Here is a 20481-nt window from a genome sequence, read left to right on the forward strand (position 1 = left end):
GCTACAAGGTGGAAGGACAGCATTAATATTCCTCAGAAGGAGAACCTAAGACATGAGTTCAGGCAAGTGGACAAAGACAACCCAGGGCTTAGGCTAAAAAAATGAAAGAACAAGGAAACAAAGTCAGCTACATATTAAAAGGGATAGGCTGGGTGTTGGAGATACATGTTAATTTTGCAGTGGAGGTTAGGAGTCAGAATTCTGTAGTCTCTATTTAAGATCAGCTGTCTGTTATTGTATATTTACCAAACTGGCTCCTATGTAAGTCTGCAATAGTAACACACGAGGTTCTTCAGAAATCCTGACTTCCCTTCACAGGGCAATCGCTGCCTTGTGAAGACACACACACATGCACACACAGCCTCCATAATTGGTTCACTCTTTTGCTGGTTTCCCCACTCCACGTCCTTAATGTATCACAGCAGCTTTCAAGGAAGGATATCAGCACTACCTCAGAAGATGGGATTCCCCACAAAACTTGCTGGGTCATGGTTCCTCTAGGGTTCAACATGTTATACTGGCCAAATTTATATTTGTTCTGAAAGATTTGTTTTGGCTAGAACTTCAACATCTGCCACTATAATCTACCAGCATATACTGTATTAAGCAGAGTGGATGTCAGTGTCACTGAGAATTTGAAAGTTAGAGAGTAACCCTTCACCTTTCAGGCTTTAAGATGTGCAACTTGAATATCCTAGATTTTTAAATAAAACCTAAAAATTCAACTCAACAAAACCCAGAAGAAATCAAGTTGAGACCTTATTTTCTGAGAGAAAAAAACCAATAAAATTATACTTTTCCCCAAAATGAAACAAATATAATTTGGTTAGCTGAATTGAAAGAAGAGCACTAAAATCCTGTACCCTCTAAATTGCTTCTCCATAGATGATTATATTCTCCATCTAAAGTCCTCATTTACATAAATTTAAATATTAAATAAAATTCTCATTAGCTGTGCATTTCTATGTAAAGCCAGTTTCTTTGTGACTATAATTTATTGTACTTATTATACATTATTTTAAAGATAGGAAGCAGTTCCATTTTCCTTCTAAAATTTTCTCCAAGTGACCTTTACGCAAATTTAAACATATATGTGTCTGAATAAATTGCAACTTGCTTTTTAATTTTTTTAAATGACATTTTATTTTTTTATTTTTTGGTCGTACCATGTGGCTTGCGGGATCTTAGTTCCCCAGCCAGGGATTGAACCTGGGCCCCCGGCAGTGGAAGTGCAGAGTCCTAACCACTGGACCACCAGGGAATTCCCACAACTTGCTTTTTAGACAAATGTTTAGCCTACCCCATGCAGAGATTCTTTATTTTCACCTTTTTTAGTCAGAGGCTTTTAATGAAAATGGACCCCCTTTTTAAAAAATGGCTGTGGAAATGGTCCAGCTTTTAGGAGACCAAAGAGACATGGCAACTAAATGCAGTACGTGGGGAAAAACAGCTGCAAGGGCATTAGTGGAGCAATTGATAAAACTGGAATATGTTTATAGATTAAATGAAAGTATAGTATATCAGTATAAGATTTCTTGAAATTGAGAACTGTATTGTAGGATATATAAAGATATTCAAGTTCTTAGGAAATATACACTGAAGTATTTAGGGGTAAAAGGGTATGACATATGCAGCCTACTCTCAAATGGTTCAGGAAAAAAAGTACGGATATAAAGAAAAAATGATAAGTGAAATGTGGCAGAATGTTAAAAATTGGTGAATCTGGTTCAGGAGTATTTTGGAGTTTTTTTCAAAGTGAAACAGACCTAAATGTAAAACCTAAATTAAAAACTTACAGAAGAAAACATAGGAAAAAACTCTTTGTGACCTTATTTTAGGCAAAGATTTCATAGTTGAGAGACCAAAAAGCACAAATTAATAAATCAGACTTCATGTAAGTTAAAAACTTACACTTCTAAAGACACTGTTAAAAGACAAGATACATGCTAAAAGAAAATATTTGCATGTCAGAAGTCTGATAAAGGACTTGTGTCCAGACTATATAAAGAAAAATTCAAAAAGAATGGGCAAAAGGTTTGAACAGACACTTCAAAGAAGATGTATGGATAGCAAATAAGCAAATGAAAAGATGAACATCATTAGTTGTTAGGAAAATGAAAATAAAAACCACACTGAGGTATCACTATAAACCTATATTACAGATTTAAAAGACTGACTATACCAAGTGTTGGTGAGGATGTGGAGGAACTGGAAATCTCATACACTGCTGGTAGGAAAGTAAAACACTAAAACCACTTTGGAAAACAGTTTGGCAGTTGCTGTGCTTCCCCATCATAACTGATTATATTTTGTTGTTTTTACTCATTTATGTCTTTCATGCCAGTCTGTAAGCTCCATTAAGGCAGGGACTGTCAATTTTGTTCCCCTCCGTATCCCCAACATCTAGCATAGTGCCTGGTAGGACTCAAGTATTTGAATGAATGATTATCGTGAGATTTAATGTAAACAAGGGATTATGATCCAATTTCTCAAGTATTGTATCATTTAGAGGAATTAGGAACACGTGTAACATTAAGAAAGTTTAGTTAAATTATAATTTATCCAGGAGATATTTCATAGCCATTATCAATTTAAATTATGAAGGTTATGTAGCAATGTGGAAAAACACAATAGACGATAATACTATACAGCAGTTATAATTTCAATTATAACAAGAAATGGTTGACTTACTGGTCATAAGGTTTTTAAGTTTCGATTTTTATTCTCAAATACAAGGCTATTGGGGAAAGTGCTTCTCAAGCAGGCGGATGCATGTGTGTCCCTTCGGAGGATGCTGTGCGGGGCGGGGGGGCGGGTCATGCAGAGCCATGGGATAAATTTGGCATGCTTTCCTGGAGCAGAACATTTGTCAAACGTTTTAAGGAAAATGTTTAGTGTTATAATGAAGTAGGATACAAATTTCACGTGATTTATGGTAAAGCATTAAATTTGGGAGAAATTCCACACATGTTGGTTTCTTTGGGCAAATTCATGCTCACTCTCTGGTTCGAGGAGTTTTTGTTTTGTTTTTTTTTAAATTTTCATTTATTTATTTATTTATTTGGTTGTGTTGGGTGTTCATTGCTGCACGTGGGCTTTCTCTAGTTGCAGCCACTGGGGGCTACTCTTCATTGCGGTGCGTGGGCTTCTCATTGCGGTGGCTTCTTTTGTTGTGGAGCACAGGCTCTAGGCGCACGGGCTTCAGTAGTTGTGGCACACGGGCTCAGTAGTTGTGGCTTATGGGCTCTAGAGCGCAGGCTCAGTAGTTACAGCGCACGGGCTTAGTTGCTCCGCGCATGTGGGATCTTCTGGACCAGGGCTTGAACCCATGTCCCCTGCATTGGCAGGCAGATTCTTAACAACTGCGCCACCAGGGAAGTCCCTCGAGGAATTTTGTTGAAGTTTGAGAAGTCCTTTTTTAGTCATTAAATGAAATGATGCATGTGACACACATAACACTGTCCCTGAAGTTCATTAACTGCTGACATGCTGGTTGTTACATCTTATTGCCTGTAGTTCAGTCCTTGCCAGGTGGTTACCGTATCACGGACTTGGAGTCCCTTTGCCTGATATTTTGTACGTTAGTAATGGAAAGCTTTTTAACTTTGTGCTCACCTAGAAATGTGTGGCTTGTAAGCTTTCTGGAAAAAGTATTTCTGCGTTAGACATTGTAGTCACTGAGCAGTTGCACAATGAGAGTTTCACTTTTCCCCCAATGTGTTAATTTGCAGTCGGGCGCGATCATGACTGTCCTTGCAGCTGTCTGCACTAAGATCCCAGAAGGGAGGCTCGCCATTATCTTCCTTCCAATGTTCACGTTCACGGCAGGGAATGTGAGTATTTTTATGAAGTGAAGTGCTGGGGACAGTGGTGATATTTTTACATTGACTGAATTCTTGCCCTTAAATTAGAAATGTCAATGCTGGAGGAATCAAAGTTGTATCAGTTCTGTTCTCTTTTGCTGGCTTTCAGGCCCTAAAAGCCATTATTGCCATGGATACAGCAGGAATGATCCTGGGATGGAAATTTTTTGATCATGCTGCACATCTTGGGGGAGCTCTCTTTGGAATGTAAGTTTGAGTATGATTGACTGTTACACTGCTTTCTCAGCTCATCTCCCTCCCCCCACCCCTAAGGAAGGCAGAATAAGGCAGTTACTTCTGTGATGGAAGCAGGGCAGGTGGGGTTGGGAGGGCAAGGAAATCGCAACATGGTTTGCTTTGGTCTTGAGCAGCTTCACCATATGAGATGGGAACGTGAGACTGTTGGCCCTGCCCCTGCCTCGGTCATTTGTAGAGGGAGACCATCTGTGCCTTTACCCTCCCCTTAACCTCAAGTTACCTGAACTCATGACTGTCAAAATTCCTAGTCCTTCTTGGAGACTGTTGCCCAGCCCCCTAGTCTGTGCTGTATTCCTTTCCCCACTCTCAAGCCACATCTCCCCTGCCCAGTCCCTACCCTGCTCCCCTACCTGGCTACCACTGACCTCACCAGTGCTGGGCAGACACCCTGAGTGGGGGGAACTGGTCCTCTGCTTGCGATGAGTGTGCAGGTGCCTGCTGCATGACTGGAGTATAGGCCAGATGTCATAAACTCGTGTTGACTACTTATTGAGCATCTGTTATGTTGCAGGCACTGAGCTAGTTACCTTGCGTTATATAATTATTACCTCTGTTTCACTGATGGAAACTGAGGCTCAGAAGTGATCTTCCCCAGGTCAAACAGCTCTTAAGTAGCAGAGCAGAGATTTAAACCCAGATCCAAAGCCCTCCCCACCTCTGTCACACCACAGTGATTACAGTTACATTGTGGTTACAAGATCTCCCACTTGTGCTTCAGGCAGTGGACTCTTGCCTAAAACATAGTAGTGCTGTAGCGATGCCATCATAGGACTTCCTCAGGGCTCCTGGAGTCCATCTGACCGTGAGAGGCCCTTCAGCAGAGCTGTTGTCTGTCTGATATGCTGGATCCCTGATGGCCTCTGTTTTCTTGCATAATGTTGCCTTTTACCCTTATTTGGTTTTTACTTTATTTCACAACAATGGGAAACCTTAGTTTTTTAATTAAAAAAAAAAAAAAAAGAAAAATCTATTCTAAGTGGAGCAGTTTTGCCCAGTAGGCGGTGGAACTAAATGCCATTATGCCATTTATAATTTTCAGTGATGATTAAAGAATAGCATGTGTGAGTTCGAGCTTTAACAGCAGCCCATTATAAATAGTAAAAACTGACCTGGTATTACAGTATGAGAAACATAAAGACTGATGATGAAAAAGGGGGTTTTGTTTTATGAACTCTAAATTTACCTGGCTCCTTCCATGTATACTTAAAGGATCTTTTCCCCAGCAGTTTTTTATTCCTCTCAACTATAATTAGATGAACTTTTTCTGTTCTGAAAACTGGATCAAATGCATTTTAAAGTCTAGAGTCTGAAAGGCAGAGGAATCCTTTCTCTTTGCTGTTTCTAATTTCAACTCCTTTCATATACTAGATCTTGGTCATATCTAGAATTCATCTTTTCTAATATCTTTAATGGTAAACATTCCTCAGTCTAGATTAAAGATGATAGAAAAGGTAAAGATCTGTTGGTAACCTCCTGCACATTGCTTTGACTTTATGTCCCTGACCACATTTTATGGTCTTCACCTTGTACTGCTGCAGTAATGATAGCTAATGTATATTGAGTATTTGCTGTGTGCCTGCGCTAAGGAGTAATTTAATACTCTTAACATCCTGTGAGGTAGTCCAACTTACAGAAAGGAAACTGCTTAAAGAAGGGAGTTATCCAAGGTCGCACGGTGAGTCATTGCAGAGCTGGAGTTTCAGACTGAGCACTAGACTGTGAGGCTGCTACCAAAAACAAACAAAAAAAGATACCTCAAAAATTAGTCAGTTTGAAATATTTTCCTAATTTTAATTTAACCGAATGACCCAATTACATTTGAACTTATGAGTATAATCAAAACAATGTACCTGTAAGATTAAAGTGTTTGACTCTTTGCTTGAAATAAGTAGGTTAAAAAGATTTGAGAAGACACTTTACTAATGGAGAGTTCCCGACAAGTGTTTCATTTCTTGTAAGAGTTTTATAATTGCATTTGAATCATAGGGTGATCCTTTTTCTCTTGTTTTAAGTTCACCAGAGAACTTCACTCTAAGCCCAAAAGAATTTTGTTACATGCCTGTTAATTAATTTGCATGTTTTTAAAATGCTTTTTTTCTTTCTGTAAATTTACTGATCATTTTTCAAAATTTTAATGGTGACTTTTTATGATTAAATTTTAACTATATTTAGTGAGAATTAAGATTCAGGTACAATTCAAGCCCTTTGTAATAAAAAAAATACATGCTCCAAACATTTAAAAAATGTTAAAATATTAAACTGCCATTCTGATGTCAATTAAGTTGAATAGAGCATTTTTTCAGTCAGGTGTCTAAGATGAAAGATCAACAAAATCTAGTTTCTGCCTCAGGGAACATGAAATCTGTTTGGGGAAACCAGGGCAAAAATAAAAGTTTCAATAACAAAAGCTTTTTAAAATAGCCATTCAAATCCCCCTCCTCCAGGGAAGCTCCCCGGGGAGGCAGGTGCCTTTGAGCTCCTCCTGCAGCCTGTGCTGCCCTCGGGTAGAGCTCCTGGTCTTGCAGACCCCGGGCCTGTGGGCTTCTGGTCTCACTCCCTGTGTGTTCCTCAGCTTAAGCAGGTGCTCCGAGAGGCTGAAGTGCAGCCCCGCGGTTAGAGCACAGGTTACAGGGTCAGATTTGGGTTCTAGTCTCAGTCTGGTGATTCCTAGTTGTGCAGCCTGAGCAAGTTAAATTGCTAAACCTCTCAGTGTTTCAGCTTCCTCGGCTCAGTGCTTCAGGCTGCTTTTAGGCATTGTTTAACGGGAGGGTGGGGATTGGAGCTGTATTTTAAAAGGTGGGCAGAATTTGGATCCTTTTGTGTAGCCAGGCTGAAGGTGAGGAAGGAGAGGCATTTAAATTAGTATAGCCATCATTATTAGTTAATTCTAATTCTGACATTTCTTACACTTGACATAATAAAAAGAGTCCAGGCTTAGAATCACTCTGACCTGCAAGTGAGTGCTTGATTGACCACTTAGAAGCTGTTAGCGCCTTGGGCAAATGACTTTCTTTCAGACTTGATTTCTTCATGTTTGTAAATGGGAAAAGTGATACTTGATTTGCAGGGTTGTGGTGAATTAAAAGTAGTGTGTGTGAAGTACTTACAGTTTTGGAGCAGTCACACGTGGTCCCATCCTATTTCCATCTTTTATGTATTCTGTATATTAAAGGTAAGTCATTGATCTACATTAAATAAATTAATCAGCTATTTTAATATGCTGGATAGTAAATGACAGTGGCATTCAGTTTTTAAAATGTCAGCTTGATATCATCATAGTACTTGGCATTTGTATGTCATACTGTTTGAATGTTGGACCTGGTTTGTTTTTCTTTTCCCCAGATGGTATATTACTTATGGTCATGAACTCATTTGGAAGAACAGGGAGCCTCTAGTGAAAATTTGGCATGAAATGAGGACTAACGGCCCCAAAAAAGGAGGTGGCTCTAAGTAAAACTGGGGTTGGACAATACTGGTACGACTGGTCCATGCTGCCTGAAGCCCTAGGAGTGCATCGGCCCTGGAGTGACCACATCTTTGCTCCTGCCTGGAAGACACTGAGCATCTAGCTTTCGCAGTATTTTAAACTATGTCCCCAGTACATGTCTCATTAGAAAATGAATTATGACAAAGTTGTGAAATAAAGGTTTATATCTCTAGTTTGTAAACAGCGGGTATATGTCTCTTTTGAAGAGCACTAATGCTGCCCTGGAATCTTGCTGTTCGTTGTTATATTTAACATAGTTTGAGTACATGGAAAGGTCTGATTGGAACTCAGAGGCGCTTGTTTTTTAATGTTGGCCTTCTAGCACCTCTGCTAAATATTTACTCTTACTTACCTACCCCTTTCCTTGCTTGGTTGACAGGTAAAAGTTAAGAGCATCTTCTCTCTGGCATGGGTCTGAAATAACAGCTGCAATATTTTCTAAATTTTCCCAAAAAGGTAGGTAATGTTTCGTGGCAGTGAGTGGCATATACAGAAAGCTACTTTTAGGTTTTGCTTTCTAGGTTAAAATTGTAGCTAAATTAAGAATTAGAAGGAAGTATCTTGGATAAATTCAGACTTGAATCTGAGCCTAATAGCATCTTATGTTGGAAAATGTACATTCTTTGAAGTGGAGCATCTTACTGACATAGCAGACAGAGGTCATCATCATAGCTTCACTGTAGTGGAACTCACTTGTCCTCGTGATTGAGAATTATTTCTAGGAAATGTGATTTGAGAATTTAAAAGTTTTTCTTGAAAGGATTTATAGTAGAGTTTTTGAGTCTTTTGGTTGATCTCAAAAGGTTATACCACATTTTGCACCTTGCGCTGGAGAGGGCCGGGCTTGCCTGGTGGCGGGCACAGAGTGCCTGGCTTCATGACAAGGAAGGGAGCCATGCTCACCTCACACGGTGTTGAGAGCTGAATGGCAGCATGTGCCCAGCACATAGGAATTGTCCAGTTATGGTGGTTCTTCTTCTTTTTCCCACCAAGCCGGACTCTTCTCTGCTGCAAAGTACCGGTCATTCTTGCCAGGCAGGGGACTCTGTTCTAGTTTAGAATAGTCTAGACTAATGTCACTTTAAGGAGAGAGAATTTTTGTTAACCCAGCCCTCATTTTGCCAGTAAGGAACCAGGGCGGTGATGTGTGGGAACTGCCCAAGGTCACACTGCTGTGCTTTGACATTTCTAAATATGTAGTTATGCTAAGAACCCTGTGACTTACAGATGAGACAAGAAGTGTTTTTCAGAGATGGGATGGGAGGCTGAGATCACATGGACATTCCATATGGAGTCCAAAATGAAATTCATGTCGTCTGTGGGCAGATCCGGAAAACAGGCAACAAAGACATGTCTGCTCTCTCTGCTTTGTGATGTTTAGAGAAGGAACGTTTGGAAGGTCAAGTTACCTACCTGTGAGAGGCCTTGGGAGGTCAGCGCCCAGCTCCAGAAGCACAAGCCTAACTGTCCATGGCTTTGGCAACTGTCCCTACTCTCCTGTTTGCCCGCTGGGGTATCTTGCTTTCTCATCTTGGCTTCTCTGCTGACACGTGAGCACCCCAAGGCCGTGCTTTCCCTGGCTAGCGTGCCTCTCAGCCTGTGCCACCTCCACTGTCCTCTGAAGTGTGGGGTCCCAGGAGTGCACTCTTAGCTGTCTCGTCTCTCTCCATTTCTGTGGCTTCAGTTATCTCTGTGAGGATGTCTTCTGAGCTCTGGACCCACTGAATATCTCTAAGCTGTCACTCAGTACATATGTCTACTTTGTAGACAGTATGGAACTATGTCCCAGGCATAGTTCCAGGTCCTCGGACCCCGCTACGCAGGCACATCAAATATCACTCCTGGCTTAAGCCGGAAACCTGGGGTCATTCTAGATTTCCCTCTCTCACCTCTCATTTCTAGAATCCAGCCCCTTCTCTCCACTCCCAGTGCCTTAAGTTCAGTCCCTTGTTTCTAACCTGGACTGTTGTTATGATTGTTCTCCAGCTGCTCTCTAAAATGTCCTGTACTTCTCCACAAGGCCACAGAGTGCTAAAAACACTTTAGTCATTTCCTGTTGTCACCTATGAAAACTCCTAGTGTGGCTACCAAGGCCCTCCGTGGCCCAGCCTCTGCTGCCCGTGGCTGAACCCTTGGCCCCTGGACCCTGCATTCCCACCCGACCCCACTACCCTCCCTCACGACGGGCGGCGAGTCCAGGCCCCTGGCCCTCTTTCCGCTGTTGGAAGGCTAGCTCTATTACACTGGTTTCCACGTCTGTCACCCACTGCACTGTAAACCTCCTGAAGGCACCCAGCATTATTCCAGGCACATTGTAAGTGCTCTTTGACTGTTGTTTAGTGAATGAAGAAATCAAAACAAGAAGGGCTGCTTTTTTTTTTCTGCAGAACGGAGTGTTTTAGTCACCGGTCTCCCAGGTGGCTGACCCAGGCAGGGCCTGGCACACATAAGTCACACAAAGCCAGTGTACCCTGAGCAGGTGTGTAATCTCCCAGTGTCTTCACGGTACGCAGGCTCCTCTGCTGCTGCCTCTTGGGCCATGGCCTGGCCAAGGCAGCTGAACTGCTGCCACTTCGGGCAGTCGTTGTGTCACTTTGCTGTGCCTTCGAGCTAAGATAGGCAGTGGTTTGGGAGAGGAATCTGTATTCTGATGGCCAGGGCTGTACTGCAGTCCTCCCTCTGAGGTGCAGGCTGGATACTGTCCAAGTATATGCTTGAGATGGAGCACTGGGTAATTAATGCTGTTTCAACAGTGTTACTAGTAATTGGTCTGCAGTGCATACTGAGGGCTAGTGTCAAATATTCAGGAAGCCTTTGCATGTGGCCAGGGAGCTGTTTGATACCCTGTCCTGCATTAAACTGACCTATAGCCTGGAGGATTACCTGTACTTAGCTCTGCACAGGAGGGAGAGAAACTTTTATAGCATAGTGGCCAAAGATTTGTGGCAGCTTTATAAGCAAGCCTTTATGGCCATGCTTTAAAATTAGGGATTTTAGGCCTCAGGAAATAGCAATTGAGGGCTAATGCCAATTCTCAGTGGAAGCTGAATTGGATGTCCCAAATTTGGCATCATAACGGCTAATTCAAACCCACGTTCTATGGGAAGCGCGGCCCCAAGTCTTCCCTGTGATCCCCTCATCGCGCGTCTCCCCCCTGCGTGCCCACGAGCTCCGCGCTGCAGCCTCGCGCAAATCTGGTAATCTGGTAGCCACGGCTTGTCCCCTGTCGGCGGGGTCCAACAGACCCTCCGGGAGGCGGGCTGCAGCCTGGGTGCTGGCGGAGGGCGATCAGCTAGGAATTGTCGCCATCCGGCCCTCGGCCTCTGCGAAGCCAGGTCTAAATTATAAGATAGCATTTAGGGAACTTTGGATTAAATTAGACATTCTTCAAGTTGGACACTTGTGCCTCCGGTCGTTTCAGTTCCTCCAACCCCAGCCCCGTTTCTGCACCCCTCCAGCCTTACCCTCTTCCCTCACCGGCGCCCCGCTCCAGCCCTGCACAGGCGGCCCTGGCCTCGCAGGGCTGTCGCCCAGCCCTCCGCTCCCTGGGTGGCCACCCCAGGCCGGGGGGCGGGGCTGCGGCGGCGCCGGGAGGGCCGCGAGGGCGGGGCCGCGGGCGGGGGCGGAGCGGCCCGGAGCTCAGGGAGTCCAGCGAGCGCCAGGCGCCGGGGCCGGCATGGCGTGGCCCTGCATCAGCCGCCTCTGCTGCCTGGCGCGGCGCTGGAACCAGCTGGACCGATCCGACGTGGCCGTGCCACTGACCCTGCACAGCTACTCCGACCTCGAGAGCGAGAAGCCGGGCCTGGGCGGTGCCACCTCGCGCAGGGGCCCGTCCCCCGCAAGCGCGCGGGACCCCGGCCGGGACGTGCCGCTTACTCAGTACCAGCGGGACTTCGGCGTGTGGACGGCGCCCGCGGGGCCCAGAGATGCAACACTGGGGCGCGAGCCGGGAGCGGGCGGGCGCAGGATCAAGCCCCCCGCGCCCTACAGCCGGGGGGTCTACGTGCTCCCCGTCGGCGACGCAGATGCGGCTGCAGCGGCGACCACATCGTACAGGTATGAGGCTGGGGGCAGGAGAGCGCATCGTACGCAGACCCCCTGGTCCCAGGAGATTGAGCTGGGGAGCCTGGAGGACCAGGGTGGGCGGGAGGGAGGAGGCGCCTGGAGCCCCCATCCCACACGACTTCGAGAGCTGCGGGCGGCCTTCGAGGTCATCCCCTTTGGTTCCTGGCACTGCCAGCGTCTCCTTCGATGCTCCCCGATCAGACTCGGAGTGAGCGAGCGAGCACCTCCGTGGCGGCGAGCTCACTACCTCACTCGCTGCCCTCTCGGGCAGTCCTGTCAGAAAGCCTGCCTTCGACCGAGTTAAAATCCGCTTCCCCTTTACTTCCACCGGGTGGGCCTAGCCATAGGAGGGGTGCTCGCGGGCCAACTGCCTGAGGCAGCGCCTTCTGTGGGGGCATTGGTGGTGAGGACCAAATGCAGAGCTTCCAAGTGGGTGGTCCCCTAGAGATGCCACTGAGTGACTGAGGGCAGCTGACCTGGCTTTCACTGAGGACAGGCCTATGTTCTGCCCCTGGGCAACTGAGGGCTTTCTCTCTCCTTATTACAACAGTGATCAGAAAAATTGGAAATTACGGAAATTACAGCATAGAAAATGAGTATGCCCTTAATCCTACCCCAAACTTGTAGTTCTTTCTAATCCTTAACATGCATTTGAGTGCATATCTGTTTATAATTCTTGCGTAGTTAGATTTGTAACTGTACGTGTTTTTTTTTTTTCACGTATCGTGGATGTCATTCCGTGTTACTAGATGCTCTTCTACAACATGAATTTTAATGGATGTGCAGTATTTTATCTTATGGATATACATTATCCATATATTGATATATATGTCCAAATATTAACCTATTCTCATGTCGTTAAATATTTAGGGTGTTTCTAATTTGGGGCTATTAAAAACACTGTTCCTTTGATCTAGTTACTTCACTTGCAGAAATTTTCCCTACAGGTAACCTTGAACATGGGGTGGGAGCTAAGGAGTATAAGGTACGTGTCAACAACGTACAGCAGAAAATGGAAACAGTTCCATTGTCCTACTGATGTAGGGGACTGGTTAATTATAGCTCTGCCATGGGATGGGCTACTGGGAAGCCCAGAATGTACTGATAATAGAAGATGTCAAAAAAGATGCAGAACGATACATCTGCTACTATTTGTGTTTTTAAAGGGGTTATTGATGCATACATATCTGCTGAAATAAGCATAGGATGTCTCTACATGGATGTGTGAGAAAATGGTAACCTTTAGGGAGAGGAAGAAGGGGAAGGAGTTGTGGATGCTGCCAGGGGTGGAAGGAGACTGAGGGACTTTTCACTCTGCCCTTTTGAACCACTGCTTTGTTTTTCTGTTTTTTTCTTTTGGCTGCACCACATGGCTTGCAGGATCTTAGTTCCCCGACTAGGGATGGAACCCATGCCCCCTGCAATAGAAGCACAGAGTCCTAACCACTGGACCACCAGGGAATTCCCTGAACCACTGCTCTAAAAAAAAAGTACATGTATTACGTTTAACAAAAAATTTTAGAGAAAAAAATCTCCTTTGATCAGCATTCTTGTAGCTAAATCTTCGCTTATACAGTAATTTCTTTAGTATGAATTCCTACCTGTGGAATTAAGGGCCAAAAGGTATGAACTCTCCCCTTCAATTTTATTACTTTTAAAATCAACTGTATTGAGGTATAATTTCCATATAGTAAAATTCATCCATTATAAGTGTACAGCTGGATGACTTTTTGTATACACCTGGGCATCACCACCATAATTCAGACATGTGGAACATTCCATCTCCCCAGAGGTTCCTTCACGGGCATGCAGGTTTTAAGGAACTCGATGGGGAGTGGCTGTTTCAGGGTGGGTCCTGTGTTCAGGGACATGTGCTCAAGCTGAGCTGCAGAAATGCAGCCAGGGGTGTCAGGGGCAGGGCAGACACTGAGCCGCAGCACTGGGGCCCCAGCCAGGCAGTGGACGATGCCGACTGCTGCACGACAGGGCCCTGAACCAGCTGGAAGGGCCTTGAACCAGCTGGAAGGGCCTTGAATGGTGACAGGTCTGGAAGGCCAGAGGTCCTGGGTGTGCAGCGCCTTCAAGTGGCTGATGTTCCAGGCACAGATGGGGGCGGAACTTGCAGGGAGATAGCTTCAGCTTAGGGAAGGAAGCGCTTTCTAATAAGTAGAACTGACTGCAATGGGTAAGGTCACGTGGTGCTGATCTCCTGCTCACTGGAAGTGTCCAAGCAAAGGCTGGACTTTTAGAAGCCGTCCCTCACCCTTGCTGAGCAGATGGCAGGTTTGAATGTCCTGCTGGGTCCTTCCAGCTCCAGTGATACTAAAGGTACTAGTTATTACTCTCTGCTTGGCACGTACCAGGCACCAGGCTTAGGACTTCCCACAGATTATCTCCCCAAGACTTCACAATAACGCCCTGGAATAAGTTGCTGTCCCCATTGTATAGACGAGGAACTTGAGTGGCTGGCACGAGGTCACGCAGAGCAGAGCAGAACCCAAGTGTGTCTTGCCTCAGAGACCAAATCTGTGCCCCCAATAGGTTATCATCCCCTAAGATGCTGCCTCCTCTGAATCAGTTAGTTGCTTGACCTGTGTCTGGCAGTGGTGGAAAAGTACTGAGTTGGGCAAGAGTTGGGACTCACTAGGGCTCTCCTTCCTGGTATATAAACTTGCTGGGTCACTTGGGCCCTCTGACCCTTTCCTCATCTGTAAAGCAGAAATAGCAAGAGCTTAGCTGCCTGGGTCACCTGGCAGAGACATAGGACCACTGCTGAACTTGGCTCCCCCAGCACCGTGCGAGCTGACCTCAGGGACCCTCCATCTCCCAGCTCTACTACTGGAATGAGCAACTCCATCCCGCCTACCTTCTTGAAAGATGCACATTACCTAAGCGAACTATTTAAAGAAATTTACAAAACAAAGGAAATGAACAGATCCAGAGAGCCCAGGGATACTCCTCTCCACCCCAGCAGGTCCTGCCTCGCCTGGCCCTTGGTCTCCAGGTGAGAACTGACCTGCGTCACTCACTCGCCCAGATGGGCAGCGGGTCCTGCCCACTGCCAGCCTGGGTCCTTCCTCATGACCAGCTCCTCCCAGAGCCTCCCCTCCAGAATTTGGTGTGTCAGCACCCCTGGCCCAGTCATCCCTCTTTCCTTCCCGGGTGAGTCAGTTAAAGGGCCAACAGTCAAAGTGTCAGACTTGACTCCCACTTTTCCAAGTGCCCATCGGGAAGGCTTAGGGAAGTTCAGGGATTTGTTTGAAGCCATGTTGGCCTGAGAGCCCAGGCCTCAGGATCCTCAGTCTGGGTGCTCTGCAGTGCCCTGGGTGGCTCCCTGCCCCTCAGCAGGAGGGACTGCGGCCCTCAAGGTCCAGCTGAGGCTCACATGAGGTGGACAGTGGTGGAAACTGCTTGGTGAGGGGAGGCACAGTGGACTCAGCTAGTCCTGGTATTATCTCCTCGGCAGGCCATTAGCCTGCCCTCCTCATCTCCTGGGCAGTCACCAGGCCCTGCCGAGTCTGTCTTCAACATCCCTTCTCCATCCCCACTGCCGGCCCCCCTCTCACCTGGGCTCCAGCAGCAGGCCTGCCCCACAAGCAGCCATAGGCACTGCTCTAGCCCCTGGCTCTGGTCACTTCCTGCTCTGGGACCCCTGCAGCCACCCTGGGGCAGCGGGCTTGGGCTGCCAGACCCAAGGCTCAGCTCAGTGTGGGAACAGAAGGGCACACCCAGGGGAGGACCTGCTTCCCCAGGAGAAACAGAGTAGCAGATGGCTCGGGCAGCTGGTCTTTGAAACCTTGCAGCTTTGGAAGCAAAAGTTATCCAATAGGGCCTTGGCCCAATTCACCTCCTGGTACCCAAGTGCTGACCACAGACACAGCTGCTCCCTGCACACGTGTCTTGCCCAGTGGTGCCCAGCTGTGCTGCTAAGGAGAAAAGGCTGCTTTGTTGACCTCAAGGCCTGAAACCTGGCCAGGGTTGTGGATGAGGTGAGATAGGCGTGGACCCAGCCCAAATGTGGGTGCTGCCTCTGGCCATCTGGACCCTTTTCCTCAGAACATCACCTTGGCCAGTGGCTCCTGTGGGCACAGGAGGTCTCTGCCATTTAGTAGGGGAGTTGATAGAATTAAAATAGGTCTTTTTTTTTTAAAGAGGAATTGAGGAATTAAGTCTTTGTCAAAAGAATGCTACTCTGAGCACTTGGAGCTAGGCCGTGCCAGCCTTGTCACTTCCCTCCAAGTAGCCAACACCTACCCCCTGTGCAGACCACCGTCCCTCCCTGCTCCCGCGCATCAGTGCCAGCGGGCATAGCGCCATACAAAAGCCACAGCGCCAGGCTGTCTTTAGTTTCTTGAGATGGTCACTATGATTTATACTCTTTTGCAGGAGTTAATAAGACAAGTTATTAAAAACTAAACATAACACTGAGCCTCATTTTCTTCCTCAGTTGTAACCAGGTGTGGAGGACCGTGCAGTGTGCTGTCCGGTCCGGCACCTCCTCTGGACATAAGGGCCACCAGAGATGTGGGCTGCAGGCAAGCGACTTTCGCTGGTTCTGGGCCTCTAGGGCCCCTTCAAGTGGCCCGGAGGCAAGATAGGGAGCCCTGGAGGGCAGGGCTGGAACGTGCTGTCTCTGAGGCCCAGCACACGCCGGGAGCTCGCGGTTCGGGATGAGTAGGATCCAGTTGTTGACTGAGCTCTCTGCTTACTCCCCGTGCAGCCTGTGCCTATTGCTCCCCAGCAACGTGAGAGAAAATTTCCGGTGGAGCTGTCTGGGGTACACTTCCTCTGCTAGTTCTGCCTTTGTAAGGGGAGAAAGGAACATCTGCAGCCAGAGCAGCATCTCAGCAGTGGACATTGGTCAGGAATATTCCAGAAGCACAGGGCAAGGGCCGAGGCCTCTGAAGGGTCAGGGGAAGGGACGGGTGACCCTGTGCAAGGTTGTGATGTGTTCTGTTCCAGACAGGAATTCCAGGCTTGGACTGGAGTGAAGCCATCGAGATCCACAAAGGTGAAACCCGCCGCAGTCATCACAACCCACAGCTCTGGATGGGACAGCAGCCCCGGGGCTGGCTTCCAGGTCAGTCTGAAGCTGGTGCTGCAGGGTGAGGGGCTGGGTGCCTGGCTGCAGGGGGTGTGAGGACAGAGGCTTTTTTTCCAGGTTAGGGACTAGGAGTCAGGTTTGGATGGTGTAGGATGGCATTATGCCAGGGACAGTGGTGTCTGAGCACCCAATTGTCCCTCGCGAACAGAAAGCCAAGGTGCTGCTTTGTCGTTAGCCACGTGTGTGTCCCCCTAGTGCTGACTTCTCTGGGGAGCAGGGTGTCCCCTCCCTTCTAAATCCCAATCTTACCCTTGACCACTGACCCCTAGTGACAAGCTGTCCAAGCCCCGGCGTTCGTGTAAGGAGCTGGAAGGGAGGTGGGGCTGTTCAGCTTCCTGACTCAACCCAAAGGAGGCTTCAGGGAGAAACGAAGGTCCACGTGCTCCATCTGGCCAATGTCCACTAACGCAGGAACCCCTTCAGGTTAGCAGTCCCAACTCTCGAGGACGAAGAGGAGGGGATTGTTTTCCTGGAGCTGCGGGGAGGGGGAAAGTCGAGGGAAAGGCCCACTGATCTGTGGCCACATTTCATTTTCCAGGTCCCTGAGGTGAGGAAGAAGTTCGCCCCTAACCCCTCAGCCATCTTTCAGGCCTCAGCTCCCCGGATCCTCAACGTGTGATTGCCCACGGAGAGAAGCGAGCAGCCACAGAGGATCAGAACCCACTGCCCGGGGACTGGGGTGAGGTCTCAGGACCAGACGGCCCCTGCTGTCAGAGGGGGAGGGTCCTCCGTTCTCACCGTGGGGCACTACTTCCTCTCCAAGCTGCACGAGGCCACGGGCAGAGCAGAGGCACAGAGGGACACAGCACCACCCAGCTCAGCTCTGGGCCTCAGAGACGTGTGCGGAAGGCTTCAGATCTTTTTTAATTGCCTCTTTTGGCCACCCTTCATTTTTTAAATCTGAAGAACTTGATCAATTCTGTGAACTGAATTGGTCGCTGAGGGCTGAGGAATATGGACATAACAGGTCCTTGAAAGATCTAGTAATGTCCACGTTATTGTTTTTGCAGGCTGCACGATAATTTTATAACCTATGGTAACCCAAGGTGGTGTCCTTGGATAGTCCCACCAACGGCCCCACATGTTCAGGCTGTAGAAGAAATCTTTCTTAGGTTATCACCTGCATGTGACTCATGATGATGCTAAGTAACCAGGAAGGAGTTTCCCAAAGAAGCAGAATATCAATCATCATAGGATTTCAGTTTTAAAGACAATTTCTTTATGGCCAAGATGACCCTGGTTTTAACAAAACATTTCTTGGCACGAGTGAAGTACTGAGTGAATGACATTTACCTTAGTATTACTGACTCCAGTTTTGTTCCCTTAACGTATTGATGACTAGATGGGAACTACTCTACTAAGAACTGGGAGCTGCTTTGGGAGAAGGGTGGCATTAGCTTCATTCCCCGAAAGACCTGAAAACGTCATCGCATTACAGGGAGCTCACTAGCTGTTGAGGCAGCTCATTCTGTTTTTGGAAGGCCCTCTCCTGACTTTCTCGACAAATTCCAGCCAGTGCAGCCACCTGGAACTAGCCCGGTCCCCTCTTTGCACAGCAGTCCTCGAAACAGTTGAAGGAGTTTGTGTTCCTTTTAGAGATTAGAGGCACAAGCTAAGGACAGTTTTGGTAAGGAAGCTCAAGGATTTCCCTTTGGATCTTTACCCCTTTCCAGCCCTCAGGTGGCTTAGCCAGGTGAGCATTTACTTTCACCACAGGAGGTGGCATTCAGGTTTTAGAAGCAGCTCAGAGCGGAGGCGGGGCCCTGTTTCCAGCTCAGGCTGCAAGGGGCTGTCAGTCCCCTCAGAGGTACTAGCTCCCAGCTCTGGCACATTCCAGCAAAGGAAATGCTCTGAGAGAATCATTTTAAAGGGAAAAGCAAAACCATATGCTTACACAAAGGGTTCTATTATTTCAGACTTCATTGGTTTGCACGTTAGATGCTTCTAAGGGAAAAGAGACTGCGTGCTGGGCATTCTGTGAGAAGCAAACAGATTAATGGTTACAATCTCAGATTTTACTAAAACGCAAACATACTGTTTCAGTTTAACTTATTTCTTTAAATTAATTATAAACACGAACGCCTTCTCATGTCTTCCTTTATCTCCTCTTAGAGGACTGAATGTGCCATGGCTACTGCTGCTCTCCCTTGGAGGCTTGTAGATTCTGAGAACGCTGACCCTGGGCTGCAGTCGCACTGGTGTCGTATGTAGTAATATTTAACAGAACCCACGAACTTCCTCTTTTACACTTACCCATATCCCCCCAACCCCGCCAGGAGCCTAGGGTAAAAGGACTGTCTTTGAAGCTAGTCTTGGGCTCAAATCTTGGCTTCTCCACTCACTAGCTGGGAGCAGTTTAAGCGTCTGTTTCCTTATCTGCAAAGTATGGGTAATGCCACTCCCCTCCCCACCCCGCCAAGAGAATGTGTTTATGTGCAGCGTGCTTAGTACAGTAAATGGCCAACAAAGCACAGCTGCTGTACTTATTCTCTCCTGCCCAAGCACCCCTTCCCGGGAGCCTGCTTTACTCCCATCTGCAGCTTTGGTCCATCTGATGCCACTGACAGGCCCTCTCAGTAGCCCCGGCCTGTGTCACACTGCATAGCCAGCCATGCCCATCCCTCCCCCAGAGCCTGTCCCAAGAGCCCATTCACTGAGCTGGGGTAAAGCAGGCTCCCATGCTGGCAGCGTTGGCACCGCAGCAGCGGTGGGAGCACCACCGCCTGGGAGAGGCCTGACCTCTGGAAGGCATCCTGCACACCCAGGAACAAACAGCTTTTCAAAAACACCCCAACCCAACAGCCTTCCGTACTAGACTTCATTAATTATTAGATCTGGATTCTGAAGCAGCAGCTTCCTCCCACTAGGTCTTAATAAGGCCTTAACATTATGTTACCGGAGTCGCCTTCAGAAGCAACTGAGATGGTAACAGCCTCAACCACGCGGTCCCAACTCACCTAGGTCATATGTATGACACAAACGGAGGAAGACCGAAAGGAACGCGCTGGAATACTGATGGTGGCTATCTTTGAGATGGGGAACTATGGATAATTAAAAACTTTTTACACCTTACAATATTTGCTAAAAGTTTCTATATAATTAGCATTTTTATATTAAATTAAAAAGCAGTTTAATCTGCTTGTTAGGTAATTTTAGCCAAAGGAAAGAGTTCAAATTAATTATTCCATGACCAAAGTTAGCACTGCAGTAGCAGCCTGGACCAGCCGTGAGGAGGCCCAACCACAGGGAAGCCCCTGGGTCCTTTCACCCACAGTCATTTAGACCAAGACTGACAGCTCCGTAGTGAGTCGAACTCAGAAAAACCCATTACAAACGCTAATACTTTCATCCTTGTAATAACTCCAGGATTTTTTGCCAAACTCCAAAAAGCAGCTTTTGAGAGAACCTTGGCCATGCAGCCCACCCTGGGCCAACAGGGGACCCTTTGAGCAGGATCAGCTCCGCTGGCCTCACTCACACAGGTGCCTTCAGTCAGTTAAGAGGGAGCCCCCGATTAAGGTACTGTGACACTGTCCCGTGGCTCCTGTCAAAACCGTGGCTGACACAAATAACATTCAAGAAGGGGGCCTAATCAATGCCCCTAGTCTCCTTCCTCCAGACCACTCAACTCCCTAAAGGTTGACACTAAGTGAAGCCTGGTCCCAAGAAAGCTACATACTTGGATTGTATCACAGGGCCTCCTC

The 20481-nt window shown here is 47.2% G+C and overlaps 2 protein-coding genes across 3 annotated transcripts in view; both read left to right on the forward strand.

The window, feature by feature from the left end:
• PARL (presenilin associated rhomboid like) overlaps positions 1-7789 on the forward strand; it is a 62447-nt gene extending 54658 nt beyond the window's left edge. The window contains exons 8-10 of one of the 2 annotated variants that reach the window (XM_061193351.1): positions 3732-3833; positions 3973-4070; positions 7464-7789. In XM_061193351.1, the coding sequence (XP_061049334.1) occupies positions 3732-3833; positions 3973-4070; positions 7464-7575 (312 nt within the window). In that variant the 3' untranslated portion in view covers positions 7576-7789. The remainder of the gene's footprint in view (positions 1-3731; positions 3834-3972; positions 4071-7463) is intronic. The other variant, XM_061193352.1, reaches the window with a different exon arrangement.
• A 3475-nt stretch (positions 7790-11264) lies between these two features.
• Positions 11265-17808, forward strand: MAP6D1 (MAP6 domain containing 1). The gene is made up of 3 exons (XM_061193353.1): positions 11265-11664; positions 16636-16753; positions 17316-17808. Exons 1-3 carry the CDS (start codon positions 11285-11287, stop codon positions 17394-17396), a joined length of 579 nt encoding a protein of 192 aa, XP_061049336.1. The 5' UTR covers positions 11265-11284; the 3' UTR covers positions 17397-17808.
• The last annotated feature ends 2673 nt before the right edge of the window (positions 17809-20481 follow it).

Source organism: Eubalaena glacialis, chromosome 6 (genome assembly GCF_028564815.1).
Source record: "Eubalaena glacialis isolate mEubGla1 chromosome 6, mEubGla1.1.hap2.+ XY, whole genome shotgun sequence".
NCBI classification, from domain to species: Eukaryota; Metazoa; Chordata; class Mammalia; order Artiodactyla; family Balaenidae; genus Eubalaena; species Eubalaena glacialis.

Coding starts and splice junctions, on each gene's coding strand:
- MAP6D1 (XM_061193353.1), top strand. CDS start 11,285: ATGGCGTGGCCCTGCATCAGCCGCCTCTGCTGCCTGGCGCGGCGCTGG. Junction 11,665..16,635: donor GCGGCGACCACATCGTACAG/GTATGAGGCTGG, acceptor GTTCTGTTCCAG/ACAGGAATTCCAGGCTTGGA. Junction 16,754..17,315: donor GCCCCGGGGCTGGCTTCCAG/GTCAGTCTGAAG, acceptor TTCATTTTCCAG/GTCCCTGAGGTGAGGAAGAA.